General features: G+C 35.8%; 2 protein-coding genes across 2 annotated transcripts; both read right to left on the bottom strand.

Moving 5' to 3' along the window:
• Nucleotides 1–17,365: 17,365 nt before the first annotated feature.
• Nucleotides 17,366–18,156, bottom strand: LOC114535296. Its single transcript, XM_028556667.1, has 2 exons — nt 18,023–18,156; nt 17,366–17,918 (listed from the first exon to the last, which is right to left on the bottom strand). Exons 1-2 carry the CDS (start codon nt 18,154–18,156, stop codon nt 17,366–17,368), a joined length of 687 nt encoding a protein of 228 aa, XP_028412468.1.
• On the bottom strand, nt 18,153–19,400 carry LOC114535295. The gene has a single exon (XM_028556666.1). It carries the CDS (start codon nt 19,398–19,400, stop codon nt 18,153–18,155), a length of 1,248 nt encoding a protein of 415 aa, XP_028412467.1.
• Nucleotides 19,401–24,239: the final 4,839 nt, after the last annotated feature.

Below are 24,239 nucleotides of genomic sequence, written 5' to 3'. Positions count from 1 at the left end.
TTTACCCAATTGTTTCTAAACTGTTTGGAGCCACTTTAAAAAAATGCGATGCATAAAATGTTAAAATGTGTCAAAAACCGGAAAACGTAACAATCTGAATAATTAGTAACAGGAAGACATCCTCGTATGCACGAGGTACACATTTTAGCGCGAGGCACACATTTTGGAACTTTGGATGGCGTAAGCACGAAGGTAAGAACCATCAATTTTTTTTTATTTTCACAGTCAAATGAACCTTTTTCGTATAAATAAGTTTCTCTAAACAAGCGACAAAAACATTGGTGATTTTTATTTCCATGTCTAACAACAAAATCTGAAATCTTTGTGAAAGCAAGCCAAAGTATATAAACCTCGAGTTTTTCTTTTTTGAGAAGTAAGAAGGTTTTTATATGTTGTTTATATATAATGTTTAATTTAGCAAAGTTTTAAAATTAATGACATGCCGGATTCCGAGGCTATAAGAAGGAAAGCTGCATCAAATTGCACTGGTGAAATTGAATATCTCGTCCCATTATTATTGGAATATACAAAAAAACTAAGGCATTCGAAAAAATCTCGATCATCCTAATCTTTATGAATTGGTGTAGCTAAGAGCTAGTTAGTGAACTATAAAAAAAAGAAGGCAAGTGGCTACCATATTTTCTGTATCTTGCCTGTCAGAATATTTTACACCATTCTATAAGCTTTCTATGTTTCCTAATGAATAAGGGATAGATCTCTGTTCAAAGAAATTTAAAACATGCAATATTTGAGCAATGCACATTAGTCTCTCTAACCCCATTTAAGCCATGAACTTTCAGTCATGTTAGTGCTTATATTCTTTAGGTTTATATATACTGGTGTAATGTTTGGAAGTATCTAGCAATATATATATATATATATATATTAATATATATATATATATATGTATATATATATATATATCGTGCCATCACCTACCTTTTATTCTGCGCCATGGGAGATCTTTTAAGCCGTAATCATATCTTAACTCTTCATGTTTTGATATCTCCCTCTTTGCATATAGAGCCAAGTGAGGTTGGTTGTTCACTATAATCTTCCTCATGTAGCAGTTGGCGAATTTCGGGTCACTATCATTGACCATTCTCCCAAGGCCATCCGAAAATGTTGCATCAACACTTCATAAAGATGTAAAATTGGAAAGAAATTATAACAATATGTTATCTGACAAAAGAAAGGTATGTTGAACTACTAAAAACCATGCAATTTTCCCCATATTTATGTGCAGTACGTAGCAATTAAGCACTTCATTCTTGGAGGTGGTGCAAGTCTTGGCAATACGGGCATGCATGGTTTATTATAATTAGGTGTTGTCAATTATAAACTCGATCCACCACTCCTAGCTGTTTGTTTGCTGCACCCCTGTTTGTGAAGGAGTACAAATCCAGTCTCTTTACTGTTTTTGTTTACCTACCAAAAAGAATTGCAAAAAAACAAGAAACTTCCAAGATTTTTGTCATAATCTGCCTCCCTTTTTTTTCCTTCATTTTCATTTATCAATTCGCCCTTGTATTCAAGGAGGTATTCGCCTTTCATGAAAGCTCTCTTTGCAAAGACACCATGACCTGTTATATTGAGAGAATCATCTGCTGAGCAAAAACCATACAAGCTGGCTAAGGTAAAATGTTTAAGATCTAACTATTAAGCTTGTATTGTATCTGAAGTCCTCTAATAAATATAAAAAAGTGTATATACCAATATGGTTATTAATGAACCTCTGTTCTAGGTCTTGGCTGTCTTGTGGAAGTGAATTTGGCTCTTTTTGTTCCTAGGAGGCAATATCATATCATATGACGAACATTGTATATATTTACAACAGACTGAATTACTATAAGGTAATACAAAAATATATCCTGTACTTCTACTGCGTACCTATTAAACTAGGTGGCAATCTCAATCCGAATCTTTATCTGAGAGGGTAAGTTTAAAAAGTAGGTTAAGGGGTGGGACAAAATGAATTTCCAAATACTTTGCATCAGATGTCTTATTATAATTATTAATTTTCAATGTTCAAGTCAGTTTGATTAATGGGCGTAGTCTCCTGATGTATAAATTATATTTTGCACTAATGTGTTTATATAGGGTGTGATGATATTTAGCAATATGCATTTTGGAAAATTCAAAACTGCTTATTAAAAAAGATTTAAGATTTGGCCATTAACTAAATATTGATAGCTAGTATGGTTTGCATTTTGTATAACCTCTGTGGTTTCATGATGCATTATTAGTTCAAATTTTGGCTCTTTATAATTAAAATTACCACTAGTCAGATCTAGTAATGTTTATAGACTTTTTAAAAAAGTATATATATATATATATATAACAGTTTTCCTAGTATGTAAAAATTAATTCATCAGGATAGTCTAAATTTAATCTACTAAATAATTAAATCTACTAAAAGACTTTAGCTGTTTTTTTCCAGCCTAATCATAACTTTTATAATTGTCAGCTGATTCTGGAAATGGTGTTAGTCAAAATGGCAGGCTGAAACTTTAATCATTTGTCTAGAGAGTGTTTCATACAAATTTATGTTTAGCATGATTCTACGTAATTTGTATGACACTTTCTATTGTTTTGTGGTTTAATTTCTTTGTTGTGCATGTCAAAGATGTTTCCCTATTGTACTTAACATAGTTATTGCATTGGGCCAAAATTTGAAAACAAGGGTGCTTTAGACACATGCATATACATGAAAGTGAAGAAGCTAAAATTGTTTCTGATTCTCACACGTTTAGTGATTCATGCTTTCCCTAGTTAAACAGGATTTTCTGCTTTTTAACCATTCTCATATAGAATAAATTTAGGAGTCTGACTATATAAACCCTTTTGAAGGTTCAAAAAGGAAATTTGAATTTATTTCCAGGTTGGAAAATTAAAAAAATGCTAATTAAATCAATAAACACACCATATCTCCTCCCAGTTAATTGAAGTTAATGTTTTTTGTTAATGTATATTCTTTTTCCTTAGCCAGTTTACTACAGATTGGTATAATATGGACATGCAGTACAACTGAATTATGAGAAAGATGCAAGAGTGGAATAATTATTTGGTAAATATCACATCATATAATTACTGTAAAATACAAGCATCAATATATTTTGCCATTTTTTGGCGTATCTGAATTTGGTTTTTCGTGATGATTAACTTGATTGTCGTTGTTGATTCTGTAATATTTAGTTGAATCCAATCTCAGTGTAATATAGCATTAAACTGGAGTAAAACTAGGGCTTCCCCAAATGAGGAAATTTCCATCAAAATGACAACGATGAGCCAGAGAGGGGTAGATATGTGTTGATAGGATACGTTTTGCAGTATTTTTAAAAGTTCCTTGTCTCGTTCTCTTTTGTCATTTTATTTTTTGAACTGAACTAACATTGACCTTGACGCTCTTCGATAATGCACAAAATCACTCAAACAATGCGATAACAAAAAAGAGTGGGCCTAGGTCTTACGTTGTTTAACTGATAACTATTGAGCATCCATTCAAAAGTGCCAAGATCGGTTATTAGCTTTCTCCCAACTACACTCATCAACATCGCTGCAAGTTCAGGATGTTGCATAGTCTAGACAGTGTCGCGCCATTAAAAGGCTTTATATAGTATACATTCCAGACGTAGTCATAAATTTTGAAATATTTCAAAATCTTATAGTATAAATGACATATCTAAAACATTTTAGCAAAAAAACAATCCTGATGAGTGATGAAGTTTGATACACAAATTTTCGCTTATTATTGAGTAGGTTCATTTTGACTTTGGGTGCAAGTCGCCATATGCAACAGCGAGCAAGGTCATTCTCGAAGGCCAAAGGCATGTACCAAAGACCTAGGAGTCCGTTCGAAGGGCTGAAAGGCTGAGGTGAAAATTGCGTTTTGCTGCATGCCGGTGTCTTATTTCGAAACTTTCCCAACTAATGATTGTTTTGTTAAAAAAATAGTAGAAATCTGAAAGACCACTTTTCGGACATTTTAATATTTTCAGAAGACGCAAGCTATACAAGGAACCAAACTACTTTCGTGTTGTTGTTTGAGTAGGTTTTAGCTTTATTGTTTAATTGCCGAAAATCCAATTGATCCAAATGCATCAGAGGAATGATCACAAAAACTTTTCTTTATTTATGTAAAAACCACTGAAAACTGAAAATTTATTTAACTGAGAACTTACCAGGATACGACGACTTTTCCTGGTTTCTTTTTGGTCGGCCATGTTAATCAGGTCATGCTAAATCATTTAAGTGACGATTTCCAATCCTAAAAATAAAGAAAAGTTAAAAAAAAAGAAACAGAGACGTATCATCATTGATGTAAAAGATTGAATTGGTGCAAAGTGTTGTATCAATACGGCAGAAGAATTTTGGTAGCTTTTATAAGTAGTCCTTGTAAAGGACAACATATGCTGTTCTTCCAACACTGACCAGGCTCGCGATTGACATCGATCGTAGTTTGTTACCACGAATTTAACCAAAATGAGTGAAATATTCTAAACATGGGTCTTATATACATTGTTTTAGGCAATACATGATTGGATAACCAACTATTAGCGAAAGATAAACTTATTATAGTTTTATCTACAAAACTTGCTTTAGCCTTTACCTCGGTTTCTTTCTTGTTTGAAACGACGAACAGAGAACAACTAGAAAGAAAAAATCTATTATACTTATAGAATATAGTTTACTCGGTCAGAATATTTACATACGTACATATCGAACACAGAATACCCACCTATATATATATATATATATATATATATATATATATATATATATATATTTTTTCGCTGTGCCTTTGACCTGCAATGTTGTTCGTAACAGCGCAGATATTCGAATCGAATGTCCCAAGCTTGAACGCATGCACGGATTCAGTGGATGCAAAGGTGCTTGATACATTGTTTTAGCCGGTTCTGTTTCGTGATTGGCGGAAAATGCCGCCATATCGTGTAACAGGATTTTGATTGACTCTTTCTGATTACACGTCATCAAATGACTCCGTTTGCTATTCTGATTTACCTTGTCTACTATTAAAAAGCACTTAAAGCGATGTTTTCATTTTTAATTTACTACTACTAATCTCATTTTCCCTTTGAAGACATACGCCTATGGGGATCTAGTTTTTCAGGAACATTCACATTCAACATTACATCATCAATATTAATCTTCATGTCATCTACCAACATAGTCATAGAGATTGCTAGCGACTTCTACTGACTACAGTACCATCAGTACCCTCACTAAGTGCAGTACCCTCATTAGACATACAGTACCCTCACTATTATTACAGGAACTGGGATGATCATTTCATGTGCTGGTAATGTAGAGTCCCTCCTGAACACAGTCTGGTCCCTCGAATCCGCTGTGTTAAGTTTTATCAACGTCATTTTTGTTTATGTAAGCTGCTGTGAAATTTTAAATGAACCCTATACGAACTGAAAGAGGTTTAGTCAAGATTAATTAGACAAGTCTTAAACACGCTATTTCGGCTAATAAAATTTTTGAACTTCAGAATTTGAATAAGCAAATCCTGGTTCTCCCCGTTCCCTGGTTTGTGAAAACTGCTTTGACGATCTTCATTTTAAAATACAGAAATTAGATTCAATTCTTTTAGGTGGTCTTTCTGGTCGCCGAGTTCATGCTCGGTTTCGAAGTCATTTACAGCGATAAGAAGTCATTTGACCGATGAGATTTTTTTAATTACATTTTCTTTTTTTTCTGTATTTAAATCATTCATTGTGAAAGGAACACCCCTGTAGAAATATTTTAATGCTTCAACTGCCTTCAGGCTTAATTGACTCCTGTAGACGCATATAGATGCTTTTTTTACGCTACAGCTAAGTTCTGGCTGCTACGCCACTGCCTAACTACTATAATTCATCTTCAGCATTTCAAATTCAAATTCAGTTAATATACTGCAAGTCTACATGTACAAAATTTAATGAATTTACAGATTCTTTTAAGAATCGAAGCATATATTAATAAAAGTTTTAACCAAGGATCGTTTAAAAAAGTTAACTCTTGTAATCTATACCTAGAAATAGCAGAAATAGAGAGTGTTACTTCTTAATACGTAACCAGTCTCACTCATCAGAGGCCGTGAAGTCTGTGCCGGGTCATCAGTGATTTTCATTAAACAAAAACTTAATGGTTTCCGTGTTTTAATGGCCTGATCCTGACACACGGAATGTTGCGAGAGTTAAGAAAGCGCGCAAAACGCGAGCGGAGGGCGAGTGATTTTGCGAGCTTATCTTTAACTCAAGCAAGATTCCCAACCGTTGTATCAGACCATCCAAGGGATTCTTTCAATTTTACCCAGAATCTTAGCGAAGATACTACGGCAGTAAACACAATGGTATTGCTGTGTTAGGCAGTTAACAGCATAGGCGTAGAGTATGGGGGGGCTGAGGGGCAGGAGCCACCCTGAGAAATATTACTTGGGGGAAGGCTCAGCCCCTCTAGAAATTTTCCAGCAGGTGATATTGCATCAGACCAATGTCGAATCTTTGAAATGGCATCCTTATATACTCATGTGGTATTATTAAGGAATATAATAATATATCAAAAAACTCGGAAAAGCAACTCTTCCACCTTGTTACGCTTAACAATATTGCAACATGTTGTTGACAACATTGTTCATGGGGTGCAGCAAAACATTGTTGAGGCCTGTTCTCATCAACCGGGAACAACTTGAACGTTTTTTGTCGTGTTGGTATATTGGTAAATTTTTTTTGGAAATATAATTATTTTTCACTCTTTTATGTTATCTAATTAAAGCATGCAGTATGGAACACTTATAACCTGTTTGTAACTTTATATTAAACATGTTTAATACAGTTTTAAAATCACAAAATACATGACAGCTAGTTCATTTTATCTTTTACTAGCTTTTCTACCCACAGGTCATAACCATTGGTAAATATTTTCTCCACCTATCGGCCATGACTACCGATGCAACTAGATATCTAGAGGAAAATTCGAATTTCATCGTATCTAATGTCAGAAGATGTTGCTAGCTAGGTATAATGTATCTAAAGTTTGAGCTCCTCTAGAAGAAAACAAAACTCCACACCTATGGTAAACAGAAAACCAGCTAACTGGAAAAAACTCTTATCAGTACTGGAAAACATAAATGTTACATTCAGGTACTACAGAAAGCTATAGGTCAAGGGCTACGAAGAGCAGGCGCGTATTGCACACAGCACGCTTGTTGCTTTTTGCTGATAAGTTTCTATTCGGTTGCTGAATACAACCTTAATAAAGCGCCTGGATACAAGTCTCTCGATCCCCTTAGGGGATGAAATTAATTCCCTGCACTTAAGGTCCCATTAATTTTACACTATATGCACAATTAATTTTTAGATTTTGCCCGGATGAAATTAGGAAAATCTATTTAGTAAGAAGTCTAAATTTATTCATTCTCAATTTTACCCGAAACTGAAGTTTAACATGATATAACGGATAAAATTGGTACGGTTGTACAGTTTAAAATTTGACAGTTTACACAGTTTAGACACGTACGTATACGTACGTAAATGCAAGTGTTTAGGTATAATCGTTGTCAGTTGTTTTATAGTAGAGGATTTCACGACGGCAGGTGCCATAGGTAAACACAATATAGCGGATCAGTGACACCTTTATTTACTGTTTCAACTGATTTAAATTATTAGGCCTACATACATGACCTATGGGACATATTTTCGCGAAACCCAAAGATCGCGTAGCGACTAAACAGAAAACTCATGCGGTACACTCTATACCATGTGGTGATTGCGAGAAAGAATATCTAGGTGAAACAAAACGCCAGTTCGCAGTAGCCTAGCCAGCCTGACGATTTGTCCTATTCTAATATTTTGGTGTTCATAGACTGTGAAAACAATGAATTTCTAAGGAAATGAATAATTATAATAACATGAAATTTACATAGCGGGACTAAATCGTCGAACCGAGTTTCAACATGTCGAACGTAGATCGTAGATCGTGTCGAACGTAGAACGAATCGTCGAACCGAGTTTCGTGTCAAAACGTTGGGTCGTGAAAGTTAATCTTTGTGTGGTGGTTACTTTCATTTATTAAAACCAGAGTAGCGATAATTACGATGGAGGTCTTGGAGGAATAAGGGTTGTTTAACAAGATTCAGTATTGTGATGTCGCAACTCTGAATTGCCAACAGGCAAGCTGAAAAGTAAGCTGGCCACAGTGGAAGTCAAAACCTCGACCTTCTAGTCCGATGCTTCTTCAAATGAATTACTACGTCAAAATGGTTCGCCAGAATAGTTGATATTTTTTAGTTATATAGACCCTGAAATATTTCATCCTGACAGGTAATTTTTTGGGCGAATACCTCGAGTTTAAGGTCTATAACTAGGATATTATACCGAACCCCACATGACTAGGAACCAAATTCTTCAAAATCTTTCAAAGTTTTATAAAAACTGAAATCAGATTCCTCAAGAAATTACGCAATTTTGGCTCAAGCGTGATATTCGACTGAATGCCAAACCCGGGGAAAAATCAGGAGTACGAGCTATTCGGGGCGTAGTATTCGCTAAAAAAAAGTAATGATCATGTTGCATAAAACAGATTATGTGATTGGAAAAGTTTGGTGTGAGGTATAATATTCCGAAATCTGAACTGGTTGAGCCGTCTTGCTCTAGTAGCTCAGTTGGAAAGTAGCATCGGATTAGTAAACTAAGGATCAAGGGTTTGATCCTCTCTGTGGCCAAGTTCAGTTAATTCTTTAGCTTGTGCACTTGGTCTTGTATTTGCACTATCTTGAAAATGGTACTACGGAGTAGACAGGACAAAGTTGGATCCACAAGCAGATATATGATTCTAAAGACATATTTGGTATATATAATCATAAAATAGTATTTCATCGCTACACTGTGTTTCACGTACTAGTTTTAGTACGATCCTCAGGCGATAACTGTTTACAACCTGAGGATCATACTAAAACTAGTACGTGAAACACAGTGTAGCGATGAATTATATATATATATATATATAAATATATATATATATATATATATATATATTTATATATATACTGACATATATATATATATAAATATATATATATATATATATATATATATATATATATATATATATATATATACACCCATTTGCAAAAACGTTGGCCGCAGATAGATAGATAGATAGATACTCGAAGTCTAATTAGAATTGCATATGATTACATTTGCATGGGATTTCAATCATATTACACAACATATGCAATTCTAATTAGATTTCGAGTATCTATCTATCTATCTATCTGCGGCCAACGTTTTTGCAAATGGGTGTATATATATATATATATACAGTCGTTATCATTAAAGTTGTCACCTGGAAATATATATAAATACGTAAATATCGATCACGTGATTGTACTGCAAACGTTACTTTTACGTCAAATCGTTGGAAATCTATCCTGAAAATTTCTTAAATTTCATAGTAAGGTAAACAATACTGATAATAATAAAGAGACAAGAGGTAAGTGAACAAAAAAAGCCATGTTTAATGGTCACGTGTTTGATATTTATATATTTGTATATATATTGACATGGACAACCTTAATGATAACGGATTTGGATTGCTTTTGTAGGTGCGTGCAACTTCAAAAGAATCCGCTTGTACAACTGAATATATGAATAATCACACCTTCCGCAATTATCGTGTTAGTTTCGCCCAGAAACAAACTGAAATATAGAGTTTAGACAGCGCCAATGGTCATCAAATTAGAATCAGAGTTAATTAGGGGCTGACTTTCATTTGATATAACCATATATTGATATAGTTAAAGCCTTAGCGTCGTCTCTGAGTTTAGTCTTGATTGCTTTTCGGTTGCAAAATCTATTACGTCATACTTAAATGTATATTTAAAGGATATTTCAACTGTGTGCTGGACTCGAACCAACACTAAGTCAACCTGACACAGTGTATAAGTTTTCCTTCTATACATTTAAAGTATGACAAATACATTTACAAAAGGAAGCAATTCACATAAGAATAATTAATAGAAAATGAAACAGAAAAGTTACCTCTAGTAATTAAAAATCACAGTGCTCATCACATATTTATTAATTCTTTACATTAGTTGCTATATAGCAGGTTTTGGAAAGGGCTTTATATATAGTCAAGTGATAAAACTTACATTCTTCATGTATTTCAGTTGGTCAGATTGTAGAAACATGTCTTGATGTTCAACTCCTTGGCTCTTGCACCACAGCTGGGAACAATGCACCCTATAGTAGACGATCATGATTCATCTACTGCTTTACCTTAATGTTAGTTGGCTTTGATAAATTAGTGAAGAAATATGCATATGCTGGGGTGCTTACTCTCGCATGCAGTGCTGGTATCATTAGCAGCTGTTTGTCTGAGCTACCTTCTGCATATTTGTTATAAGCTATAAATAGCTAAAATTGAAAGTATCTGCCCCTAATTAATTGATCCTTTGTAAAATTGTTGAGAAGTTCAAACGTTTTTGTGACTAAATGTATTTTTTGCTGCCACACTACAACATTGTTTCCTTATAGGATAGTCTACAGTATATCCGTACGTCCATAGAGGCTCAGATTTAGTTGCCAAGGATTGCAATCAAAACCTTTTTTGCTGAAGATGAGCATAAGCATTAACACACTGAATATAGTGTAAAAAACACAAAAATGGCATTTATTTATTAACTTGAATTGAGAAACGTTTACTTTCAAAAACATGGCATAGTCACCTTTTCCACAGCCTTTCTTTGATTTTCAGTTTTGATCTAAAAATTTTAAAATCATCTCATCATTACTACACCCTAATTGAAATTCTCATATTATACAGCCCTATTTTACATTAATTATAATTCAGATATATATTCATAAAAAACCCCCAATATTCAAGCTAAATGGAACAAATATACTAAATTTGAATGTCTAAAATACCTTTTTCTTCAAATGATCAGTTATCTATATTTGTGTCATTTAAATTATTATAAAAAACATACCATCAATAATCAATTCCATGGTCATCCTCTCTAAAAAACTAAGACCATACAGTTTCATAATACATGTCCTCTGCTCTGCTATTCTAAAATCGTTCTTTTATTTTAATAATTTTAGATTAATAAATATCATGCATCTTTATCAGACAAAAAGCCAAGTGTAATGAATACATTTCAAAATGCATTTTGTCTCTTGTTTATTTCTATATTTTTAGCTAGTTTAAAAAATTTTGCGTACACCATATATGGTATCGTCTTCCAAATATAGTATCGCATGTACGGATGCGGACAGGGATTCGTGCGGATAGGGATTCGTGCTGATAATGGTAAAAGGCGTTGGTAAATTCTTGGGAATAGTGGTAGAGATTCTGAGTAAATTTTTGAGACAGATCTAAATTTTTATTGTAATATTTCGTTACCTGAAGGGTTTATAAAATGCAACAAATTTACAAAATGGTAGGAAATATCAACGTGTATATGCACGGTGAATAAAATATTTACTCAGGTGCGAGATATAACCACTAAACACTGAAGACAGAGTGCAAAAATATTATTCACATATGTAAGGCCCCGGTTACACGATTCCGGATTCGCTAGTCACGACTTACGATATCCTCGTTTGCCTTTGTAGATGGTTAGTAGCAAACGCTTATCATGCCCGTCTGTAACGGGTTAATATAAAACAGACTGCTTCCGGACAGTATATGCATGGTAATACAAGACGCTCAGGTTAGTTAGTATGAGCGTACAACCGAAGTGAGAAGGTTGCACGTGTAAAGCTGAAAGAATATATATATAATTGTAAACTGTGTGTGCGTCTATTCTTCTTAATTCGGCACGTTACACGTCCACTAGTCGAACTAAATCAAGTAGCTACAATTTCATTGGATACGTGGAAACGCAGTCGAAAATAGTTAAGCGATCGGAAAGTGGGCAGCGGAAATTGTAACAAATCTAAAGGCTATAGACTCATGTCTCGTTTGGGGTTAGGTTTAGGATTTACCAAATTAAGTTAATGCCTTAATTTTGAAAATTTAGTCAATTCCTCATTTTGAGTGCTTTTGACATTTACTGTTAGACAATTTTGTTATTTTGTTAGAAGATCATGCGGCGGTTGCTGCCACTCCATTGTAAAGCTACCTCTAGGTTAAGAGTGTGATGTATTTAAACAAACTGTATCCATAGTTCTTAAAATAAACACTTCACTGCGTATCCGCGTATCCACTCTAATATAAAGCTACCTTTAGCATGAGAATCCATCATAATTATTCTTACTGTCTATTACAGCTATTTGCAAGCCAACCTCGTACCCAGGTTTTTTTTACCTCCCCCTATAACACAGCCAAATTACCCTGGGTACGAGGTTGTTTGCAAGCCACCGTTAAACTTTTGGGTGTAACCGAAACGTTGAATGTTAAACTATAAACCAATCAGGTTACACTGTGATATTTCGACAGTTTTGACAGGTTCCGCTCAACTATCGAAATATCACAATGTAACCTGATTGGTTTATAGTTTGACATTCAACCATTCAAGTGTTCAACTTCGAAACTTCCTAACAAACCTCATTGAAAGCAAACCTTCTTCACGGGTGGCACCCGCGTACCTGCAGCTTTTTTGCATCTCTGATGGAGGAATAAGGGTTGTTTAACAAGATTCAGTATTATGATGTTGCAACTCTGAATTGCCAACAGGCAAGCTGAAAAGTAAGCTGGCCACAGTGGAAGTCAAAACCTCGACCTTCTAGTCCGATGCTTCTTCAAATGAGTTACTACGTCAAAATGGTTCGCCAGAATAGTTGATATTTTTTAGTTATATAGACCCTGAAATATTTCATCCTGACAGGTAATTTTTTGGGCGAATACCTCGAGTTTAAGGTCTATAACTAGGATATTATACCGAACCCCACATGACTAGGAACCAAATTCTTCAAAATCTTTCAAAGTTTTATAAAAACTGAAATCAGATTCCTCAAGAAATTACGCAATTTTGGCTCAAGCGTGATATTCGACTGAATGCCAAACCCGGGGAAAAATCAGGAGTACGAGCTATTCGGGGCGTAGTATTCGCTAAAAAAAAGTAATGATCATGTTGCATAAAACAAATTATGTGATTGGAAAAGTTTGGTGTGAGGTATAATATTCCGAAATCTGAACTGGTTGAGCCGTCTTGCTCTAGTAGCTCAGTTGGAAAGTAGCATCGGATTAGTAAACTAAGGATCAAGGGTTTGATCCTCTCTGTGGCCAAGTTCAGTTAATTCTTTAGCTTGTGCACTTGGTCTTGTATTTGCACTATCTTGAAAATGGTACTACGGAGTAGACAGGACAAAGTTGGATCCACAAGCAGATATATGATTCTAAAGACATATTTGGTATATATAATCATATATAATCATAAAATAGTATTTCATCGCTACACTGTGTTTCACGTACTAGTTTTAGTACGATCCTCAGGCGATAACTGTTTACAACCTGAGGATCATACTAAAACTAGTACGTGAAACACAGTGTAGCGATGAATTATATATATATATATATAAATATATATATATATATATATATATATATATATATATATATATATTTATATATATATACTGACATATATATATATATATATAAATATATATATATATATATATATATATATATATATATATATATATATATATATATATATATATATATATATATATATATATATATATATACACCCATTTGCAAAAACGTTGGCCGCAGATAGATAGATAGATAGATACTCGAAGTCTAATTAGAATTGCATATGATTACATTTGCATGGGATTTCAATCATATTACACAACATATGCAATTCTAATTAGATTTCGAGTATCATCTATCTATCTATCTGCGGCCAACGTTTTTGCAAATGGGTGTATATATATATATATACAGTCGTTATCATTAAAGTGTCACCTGGAAATATATAAAAAGTAAATATCGATCACGTGATGTACTGCAAACGTTACTTTTACGTCAAATCGTTGGAAATCTATCCTGAAAATTTCTTAAATTTCATAGTAAGGTAAACAAACTGATAAATAAAGAGACAAGAGGTAAGTGAACAAAAAAAGCCATGTTAATGGTCACGTGTTTGATATTTAATATTGTATATAATTGACATGGACAACCTTAATGATAACGGATTTGGATTGCTTTTGTAGGTGCGTGCAACTTCAAAAGAATCCGCTTGTACAACTGAATATATGAATAATCACACCTTCCGCAATTATCGTGTTAGTTTCGCCCAGAAACAAACTGAAATATAGAGTTTAGACAGCGCCAATGGTCATCAAATTAGAATCAGAGTTAATTAGGGGCTGACTTTCATTTGATATAACCATAGATATAGTTAAAGCCTTAGCGTCGTCTCTGAGTTTAGTCTTGATTGCTTTTCGGTTGCAAAATCTATTACGTCATACTTAAATGTATATTTAAAGGATATTTCAACTGTGTGCTGGACTCGAACCCAACACTAAGTCAACCTGACACAGTGTATAAGTTTTCCTTCTATACATTTAAAGTATGACAAATACATTTACAAAAGGAAGCAATTCACATAAGAATAATTAATAGAAAATGAAACAGAAAAGTTACCTCTAGTAATTAAAAATCACAGTGCTCATCACATATTTATTAATTCTTTACATTAGTTGCTATATAGCAGGTTTTGGAAAGGGCTTTATATATAGTCAAGTGATAAAACTTACATTCTTCATGTATTTCAGTTGGTCAGATTGTAGAAACATGTCTTGATGTTCAACTCCTTGGCTCTTGCACCACAGCTGGGAACAATGCACCCTATAGTAGACGATCATGATTCATCTACTGCTTTACCTTAATGTTAGTTGGCTTTGATAAATTAGTGAAGAAATATGCATATGCTGGGGTGCTTACTCTCGCATGCAGTGCTGGTATCATTAGCAGCTGTTTGTCTGAGCTACCTTCTGCATATTTGTTATAAGCTATAAATAGCTAAAATTGAAAGTATCTGCCCTAATTAATTGATCCTTTGTAAAATTGTTGAGAAGTTCAAACGTTTTTGTGACTAAATGTATTTTTTGCTGCCACACTACAACATTGTTTCCTTATAGGATAGTCTACAGTATATCCGTACGTCCATAGAGGCTCAGATTTAGTTGCCAAGGATTGCAATCAAAACCTTTTTTGCTGAAGATGAGCATAAGCATTAACACACTGAATATAGTGTAAAAAACACAAAAATGGCATTTATTTATTAACTTGAATTGAGAAACGTTTACTTTCAAAAACATGGCATAGTCACCTTTTCCACAGCCTTTCTTTGATTTTCAGTTTTGATCTAAAAATTTTAAAATCATCTCATCATTACTACACCCTAATTGAAATTCTCATATTATACAGCCCTATTTTACATTAATTATAATTCAGATATATATTCATAAAAAACCCCCAATATTCAAGCTAAATGGAACAAATATACTAAATTTGAATGTCTAAAATACCTTTTTCTTCAAATGATCAGTTATCTATATTTGTGTCATTTAAATTATTATAAAAAACATACCATCAATAATCAATTCCATGGTCATCCTCTCTAAAAAACTAAGACCATACAGTTTCATAATACATGTCCTCTGCTCTGCTATTCTAAAATCGTTCTTTATTTTAATAATTTTAGATTAATAAATATCATGCATCTTTATCAGACAAAAAGCCAAGTGTAATGAATACATTTCAAAATGCATTTTGTCTCTTGTTTATTTCTATATTTTTAGCTAGTTTAAAAAATTTTGCGTACACCATATATGGTATCGTCTTCCAAATATAGTATCGCATGTACGGATGCGGACAGGGATTCGTGCGGATAGGGATTCGTGCTGATAATGGTAAAAGGCGTTGGTAAATTCTTGGGAATAGTGGTAGAGATTCTGAGTAAATTTTTGAGACAGATCATTTCTAAATTTTTATTGTAATATTTCGTTACCTGAAGGGTTTATAAAATGCAACAAATTTACAAAATGGTAGGAAGTATCAATGTGTATATGCACGGTGAATAAAATATTTACTCAGGTGCGAGATATAACCACTAAACACTGAAGACAGAGTGCAAAAATATTATTCACATATGTAAGGCCCCGGTTACACGATTCCGGATTCGCTAGTCACGACTTACGATATCCTCGTTTGCCTTTGTAGATGGTTAGTAGCAAACGCTTATCATGCCCGTCTGTAACGGGTTAATATAAAACAGACTGCTTCCGGACAGTATATGCATGGTAATACAAGACGCTCAAGTTAGTTAGTATGAGCGTACAACCGAAGTGAGAAGGTTGCACGTGTAAAGCTGAAAGAATATATATATAATTGTAAACTGTGTGTGCGTCTATTCTTCTTAATTCGGCACGTTACACGTCCACTAGTCGAACTAAATCAAGTAGCTACAATTTCATTGGATACGTGGAAACGCAGTCGAAAATAGTTAAGCGATCGGAAAGTGGGCAGCGGAAATTGTAACAAATCTAAAGGCTATAGACTCGTGTCTCGTTTGGGGTTAGGTTTAGGATTTACCAAATTAAGTTAATGCCTTAATTTTGAAAATTTAGTCAATTCCTCATTTTGAGTGCTTTTGAAATTTACTGTTAGACAATTTTGTTATTTTGTTAGGAGATCATGCGGCGGTTGCTGCCACTCCATTGTAAAGCTACCTCTAGGTTAAGAGTGTGATGTATTTAAACAAACTGTATCTATAGTTCTTAAAATAAACACTTCACTGCGTATCCGCGTATCCACTCTAATATAAAGCTACCTTTAGCATGAGAATCCATCATAATTATTCTTACTGTCTATTATTTACAGCTATTTGCAAGCCAACCTCGTACCCATGTTTTTTTTACCTCCCCCTATAACACAGCCAAATTACCCTGGGTACGAGGTTGTTTGCAAGCCACCGTTAAACTTTTGGGTGTAACCGAAACGTTGAATGTTAAACTATAAACCAATCAGGTTACACTGTGATATTTCGACAGTTTTGACAGGTTCCGCCAACTATCGAAATATCACAATGTAACCTGATTGGTTTATAGTTTGACATTCAACCATTCAAGTGTTCAACTTCGAAACTTCCTAAAACCTCATTGAAAGCAAACCTTCTTCACGGGTGGCACCCGCGTACCTGCAGCTTTTTTGCATCTCTGATGGAGGAATAAGGGTTGTTTAACAAGATTCAGTATTGTGATGTCGCAACTCTGAATTGCCAACAGGCAAGCTGAAACGTAAGCTGGCCACAGTGGAAGTCAAAACCTCGACCTTCTAGTCCGATGCTTCTTCAAATGAGTTACTACGTCAAAATGGTTCGCCAGAATAGTTGATATTTTTAGTTATATAGACCCTGAAATATTTCATCCTGTTCCTTTATCCTCACCTGTAGGAAGGCCTTTTCGATATCGCTCGTTAGGATGACAGGATGGAATCGTGAACGTATAAGAATTTCCCAAAGCAGATTTTGAAGTGGAGGGCCAGGGCTCAAACACTCGTTCAGAGATGGCTGGTTATTTTGTTCTTTCGCAGAGGCATCGTACACCACACGCCATTTCGTTGTCTCTGCCGAGCTCTTGACGACTCCCGTGTGTGGAAGGTAAAATACTCTACCCTTCGGTTCCTCCGGCGCTACTTCTATGATTCCCTGGTTGATCTGATCACGAATCACGTTATCGTATTGTTCGTAATTTCCCTCGCGTCTTAACTTTCTCACTAGAGTGGTTAAACGACGACGGCTACCTGCTTTATTCGTTGGCAACGGAGGGTGGTTTGGCTTCCATGGAAGATTCGTCTCGTAGTACCCTGCTGGGTTCCTGACGAGCTGTTCTTTGAACTCTTCGTAGACAGAATGTTGGTCGTTTTCCTTAGCATCAGTTAAGCCAGAACATCTAACCGACAAAGATCCTCGAAGTCGTCGTGTTGTGTGGTTTGCGTCAACAACATCGCGTCCCGATCTACGTCGATACCAGGGCTCATTATGATCTAGCCGAACTTCGTCTTTTCCGCCACCGGCTCGCTATCTTTTCCGCTGAGTAGGGGTTTGGTTCTAGTTTTCACTCGAGCGTACTCTCCGTTTCCCAAGACCAGATGTATGGGCAGTTTCTCTTTAGTATCAACATCGTTCATGGAGCGACGCCCCGTAGATGTTCGTAACTCTGCTTCAATCTGTCATAACTGGGGTTATTCACGGTCAACAGCTCGGGTTTGTCGACTTTAGACACCTTCACGTTGAGTTTAAAGCTCTCGTCCAGGGAACTTATTTCAGTGTCGTACATCTCTATTCGCGTGGTTTTAGTGGCCATCAACATCTCGATTCGCTGGGACTTGACTTCGCTCGGTTGTGTATTTAACGTCTTGATCAATTTCGCCGACGCGTAATTAGACCCCCCGGCACCGGAATCTATCAACGCACGGCACTTCACGCCTTTCACCTTGACAACAACGACTGGGAAGACTCCATCGTCACTTGCGCCGTCTATCTTTAGCTCCCCGTCACCTCCGTGTGTTTCCAACCGCTTTTCACAGATCGAAGACTGGTGACGTTTCGCGCAATGTTGACAGGACGTCTTACTAGAGCACTCGGAAGCGCGGTGTTTCCTAGTGGCGCAATTGAAACATAAACCTTTTCTTGCCAGAATTTTCTTACGCTCGCTCGACTCTACGATTTTTGTGCACTGAGTTGCTTTATGTTCACTGTCCCCGCAATAAACGCAACCTTTTATCCTCTCGTCTTCTCTATGCGCGTTGAACAGCGGCTTGACTTCTCGGTCCTTGTCATTCGATACGACAGGGTTTCGTCTCACCAACTGGCGCAGGGCTTCGCTCAATTGCCCAAAATCCCACGATTCCCAGTCAGGGTCGCTGCGTACCAAATCTCCCCTTATCCCAGCTAATTTCTCAAGGGTCATGGCAACATTTCCCCGAATGTGCTCTAACTTTTGCATTGTAGCAAGGGCTTGCACGCAATAGGACAATTTTTCACTGAATTCCGCGATCTTACGAGTGTTCGCGTTAGATATGTAGGCCAGTTCTAATATCTCTTTCACATAGCTATTGACAATCGCTGATTCCTTTCCGTACTTATCAGTGAGGATTGACTTGGCACGATTGTAACCTTCCACTGAGAATGGCAAAGCTTCAACACACCGTCTGATTTTCGGAGCGAGTAACTCGCGTAAGTAAGTAAACTTTGTTATGGGCGGAATCGTGCTCTTATCTATAGCTTCGGAAAACTGTCCCCAAAACCTTGACCACACCATATACGAGCCATCAAACTTAGAAATGACTAGTTTTGGCAATTTCGCTGTTTTGAAACCACTGCATTCCTGAACTTCCGGCTCGGTTTTACTCAGAGCTAATTCGCGCTGCATTTGTAACTTCTTCTCATGTAGTTTTAACTCTCTAATCTCTATTAACCTGCTCCCCCCGTGCCTTAGTTTTTTCCGATAGTTCCTTATCCGCGATCCAACTCTCAAGGGTTAGTGCCTTAGCGTCAGCGTCCTCTAACTTAACTTCGATGTCATTGTACCAAGCATCAATAACATCAGCGTTTTCATCTTTTGCGATTTTGGCTGTTTCAACAGCTCGCTTCGACTCGTTTGTTTCACGTACTGTTTCTCTTAGTGCTTGGAGGTGCCTCTTAATAGATTCTTTCCTACCTGAATCTAGCACTTGGGTTGTGCGGCGTCTGTGTCCATTTCGTTCCTTTTGCGGTTCGCATAAAACTCTAATGTTATAGAGATCCCGTCGGAGGTGCCACGTATCGGGAATGTCGCCCCCAAACTGATGTCCCCGACAAGTCACAAAGTCTCAAACAACAAAATTTATAAAGAATATATACCAAAATCACAAGGTATTCGTCCGCGCTTCTCGCGTGTCTTCTTCCTAACTAACTAAATTAAAAAACCCTTCCCTTAATTAATATGTTATATGATATTGTGCTTGCCCTAAGGTATTTTATGTGCTTATCTGTCAATTCCCGACAATTTACTGTCAGACAATTTTGTTATTTTGTTAGGAGATCATGCTGCGGTTGCTGCCACTCCAATATAAAGCTACCTCTAGGTTAAGAGTCTGATGTATTTAAACAAACTGTATCCATAGTTCTTAAGATAAACACTTCACTGCGTATCCGCGTATCCACTCTAATATAAAGCTACCTTTAGCATGAGAATCCATAATTTTTCTTACTGTCTATTACAGCTATTTGCAAGCCACCCTCATACCCAGGGTTTTGCCTCCCCCTATAACACAGCCAAATTACCCTGGGTACGAGGTTGTTTGCAAGCCACCGTTAAACTCTTGGGTTTAATCGAAACGTTGAATGTTAGAACTTAGAACTATAAACCAATCAGGTTACACTGTGGTATTTTGACAGTTTTGACAGGTTCCGCCCAACTATCGAAATATCACAATATAACCTGATTGGTTTATAGTTTGACATTCAATCTTGCTTGTAATGATTTTTTTCTTGCGGTCCGAATTCATATTTTAGCGTTTTCTGCAATCTGATTGACTACGCGAGCGGTCCGTACTGACCGCGCGAGTTTTTAAAAGCAAAATTAAACGGGAATTCAAAACAATAAATCTATTATTAACCTTTTTAGGCGGTCCGTATAGGGCGGTCCGTAAAGGACATATTTCCCTATACGGACCTCCAATCTGGTCATATATGTATCAGAAATAGATGTTCCTCATCATGACGTTAAACGCCTAAACCTTATGTCAGGCAAAGTTTTATTTATAAACACGGTGTCTCAAAAACAACGAAAACCTTTAAATCATATAAATCGCATGACAATCTAATTGTTAAAGTTTGAATGCCTAAGCACTCTGTTGGGACCCACAAGTGTGTAAATGTTTGCCATAAGGCATAAGCATTTTTATGCATACATATGATGCAGTAAAATTTGCTGTTTCGCGGAAATGATATTTATTAACAATATTTTCAATTTACATATATGGATATTTAACAATATTTAAATGTGCATCTCAATCACCATGACCTTCGACATGTCCCCTTTCTCTAGCAACACAAAGCATTTAGCATTTTACTGAATTGCATTAAATCACCGCGGGCTAAAATTCGTGCACACGGCATTCAAATTTTAACAATGAGTGCATGATTTCAATAGTTTTGGGGTTTTTTTGAGACACCCTGTATATATATTCTTTTAACTCGATTGACCTGAAATCTAAGAATCATACTGCAATTTGTAACTTAATCATGCATGCAAAGTTTCAGACAGTAAATCCATCCAGAAGTTTGTCTTTCGCACTAGATGCCCGTAAAGTAGAGTGTTTCTACACCCCTGTAACAAAATCGATAGCACTATCACACATGCCATACTTCTATTAACTCGATTGACCTGAAATTTCAGAATAATACTGCAATTGGTAAATTAATCATGCATGCAAAGTTTCAGACAGTGAAGCCATCCAGAAGTTTGTCTTTGGCCAGCGGCGTAGCCAGAACGATAATTGGGGGGGGGGTCCATATTCATATATTCGTGATACGCAGGATTAATTTCTTTTCAAATCAATTGTCTTTACAGTCTGTTTACATGAATATATGAATATGGACCCCCCCAATTATCGATGCTGGCTACGCCAGTGTCTTTGGCACCAAATGTCCGTCAAAATACAGTGTTTCTACACCCCTGTAGCAAAATCCATAGCACTATCACACACCCCATACTTCTATTAACTCGATTGAACTGAAATTTTATAATAATAATTCAATTCGTAAATTAATCATGCATGCAAAGTTTCAGACAATAGATCCATCTAAAAGTTTGTCTTTAGCACTACATGCCCGTCAAAATAGTACGGGTTTTCTACACCCCTTTAACAAAATTGATGGCACTATCAAACATTCCATACTTCTAATAACTCGATTGAACTGAAATTTCATAATAAAATTTCAATTCAAAAATAATTCATGCATGCAAAGTCTAGTAAATCCATCTAGAAGTTTGTCTTTGGCGCTACATGCAGGGGAGTAACTATGTAGAAGGATTATTAGGGGGGGTGAGCTATTGCAATTACAAAAGAAATCCGTAGGGCGGAACTGGATGTATGAATATTCAACCCCCCAATTATCGTTCTAGTTACGCCACTGGCTACATGCCCGTCAAAATACCGTGTTTCTACTCCTCTGTAACAAAATCGATAGCAATAACCCGCATCCCATACTTTTATCAACTCGATTGACCTGCAATTTCTAAAAAAAATACTCAAATTTGCAAAATAATCATGCATGAGAGGTTCCGGCAGTAAGTCCATCTAGAAGTTTGTCTTTGGCGCTACATGCCTGTCAAAATACCGTGTTTCTACACCCTTGTAACAAAATCAATACCACTATCACACATCCGATACTTTTATTGACTCGATTGACCCGAAATTTCAGAATAATTCTGCAATTCGTAGATTAATCATGCATCCAAAGTTTCAGACTGTAGATAAACATAGAAGCTTGTCTTTGGCACTATATGACAGACAAAATAGTGCGGTTTTCTACACCCCTGTAACAAAATCGATGGCACTATCACACATCCCATATTTTTATTGACTCGATTGACCTGAAATCTCCGTAAAATACTCCAATTTGCAAAATAATCATGCATGCAAAAATTCAGACAGTAAATCCATCAAGGTTTGTCTTTGGCGCTACATGCCCGTCAAAATACAGTGTTTCTACACCCTTGTAACAAAATCGATAGCACTATCATAAATTCCGCAATTCCATTAACCCGATAGACCTAAAATTTCAGAATAATTCTGCAATTCGTAGATTAATCATGCATCCAAAGTTTCAGACTGTAGATCTATCTAGAAGTTTGTCTTTGGCACTACATGCCCGTCAAAATACGGTTTTCCACACCCCCGTAACAAAATTAATGGCACTATCACACATTCCATACTTCTAATAACTCGATTCACCTGAAATTTCATAATAATACTTCAACTCGCAAATTAATCATGAATGCAAAGTTTCAGACAGTAAATCCATCTAGAAGTTTGTCTTGGGCACTACGTGCCCGTCAAAATACCGTGTTTCTACACCTCTGTAACAAAATCGATAGCACTATCACACATCCCATACTTTTATCAACTCGATTGACCTGAAGTTTCTAAAAATATACTCCAACTTGGAAAATAATCATGCATGTAATGTTTCAGGCAGAAAGTCCATCTAGAAGTTTGTCTTTGGCACTAGATGACCGTCAAAATACAGTACTTCTACACCTTTGTTACAAAATCGATAGCACTATCACACATCCCATACTTCTATTAACTCGATTAAACTGAAATTTTAAAATAATACTTGAATTCGCAAATTAATCATGCATGCAAAGTGTCAGGCAGTAAATCCATCTAGAAGTTTGTCTTTGGCACCACATGCCCGTCAAAATACCGTGTTTCTACACCCCTATAACAAAATCGAGAGCACTATCATACATTCCATACTTCCATTAACCCGTTGACCTGAAATTTTAGAATAATTCTGCAATTCGTAGATTAATCATGCATCCAAAGTTTCAGACTGTAGATCTATCTAGAAGTTTGTCTTTGGCACTACATGCTCGTCAAAATACGGTTTTCCACCCCCTGGTAACAAAATCTATGGCACTGTCAAACATTCCATACTTCTAATAACTTGATTGACCTGAAATTTCATAATAATACTTCAATTCGAAAATCAATAATGCATGCAAAGTTTCAGACAATAAATCCATCTAGAAGTTCGTCTTTGGCACTACATGCCCGTCAAAATACAGTGTTTCTACACCCCTGTAACAAAATTGATAACACTATTATAAATTCCATACATCCATTAACCCGATTGACCTGAAATTTCTAAAAAAGTACTCGAATTTGCAAAATAATCATGCATGAAAGGTTCCGGTAGTATAAGTCCATCTAGAAGTTTGTCTTTGGCGCTACATGCCTGTCAAAATACCGTGTTTCTACACCCCTGTAACAAAATCATTAGCACTATCACACATCCCATACTTTTATTGACTCGATTGACCTGAAATTTCAAAATATTTTTCAAAAATCGTAGGTTAATCATGCGTCCAAATTTTCAGACTGTAGATCCATCTATAGAAGTTTGTCTTTGGCACTATATGACAGACAAAATAGTGCGGTTTTCTACACCCCTGTAACAAAATCGATGGCACTATCACACATCCCATACTTTTATT

This window comes from Dendronephthya gigantea, unplaced genomic scaffold (assembly GCF_004324835.1).
Source record: "Dendronephthya gigantea isolate DGI-Jeju-01 unplaced genomic scaffold, DenGig_1.0 000115F, whole genome shotgun sequence".
NCBI classification, from domain to species: domain Eukaryota; kingdom Metazoa; phylum Cnidaria; class Anthozoa; order Malacalcyonacea; family Nephtheidae; genus Dendronephthya; species Dendronephthya gigantea.
This window is presented reverse-complemented; position numbering and strand designations above follow the sequence as displayed.

Coding starts and splice junctions, on each gene's coding strand:
- LOC114535295 (XM_028556666.1), bottom strand. CDS start 19,400: ATGCAGCGCGAATTAGCTCTGAGTAAAACCGAGCCGGAAGTTCAGGAA.
- LOC114535296 (XM_028556667.1), bottom strand. CDS start 18,156: ATGAACGATGTTGATACTAAAGAGAAACTGCCCATACATCTGGTCTTG. Junction 17,919..18,022: donor CCGGTGGCGGAAAAGACGAA/GTTCGGCTAGAT, acceptor TTTGTCGGTTAG/ATGTTCTGGCTTAACTGATG.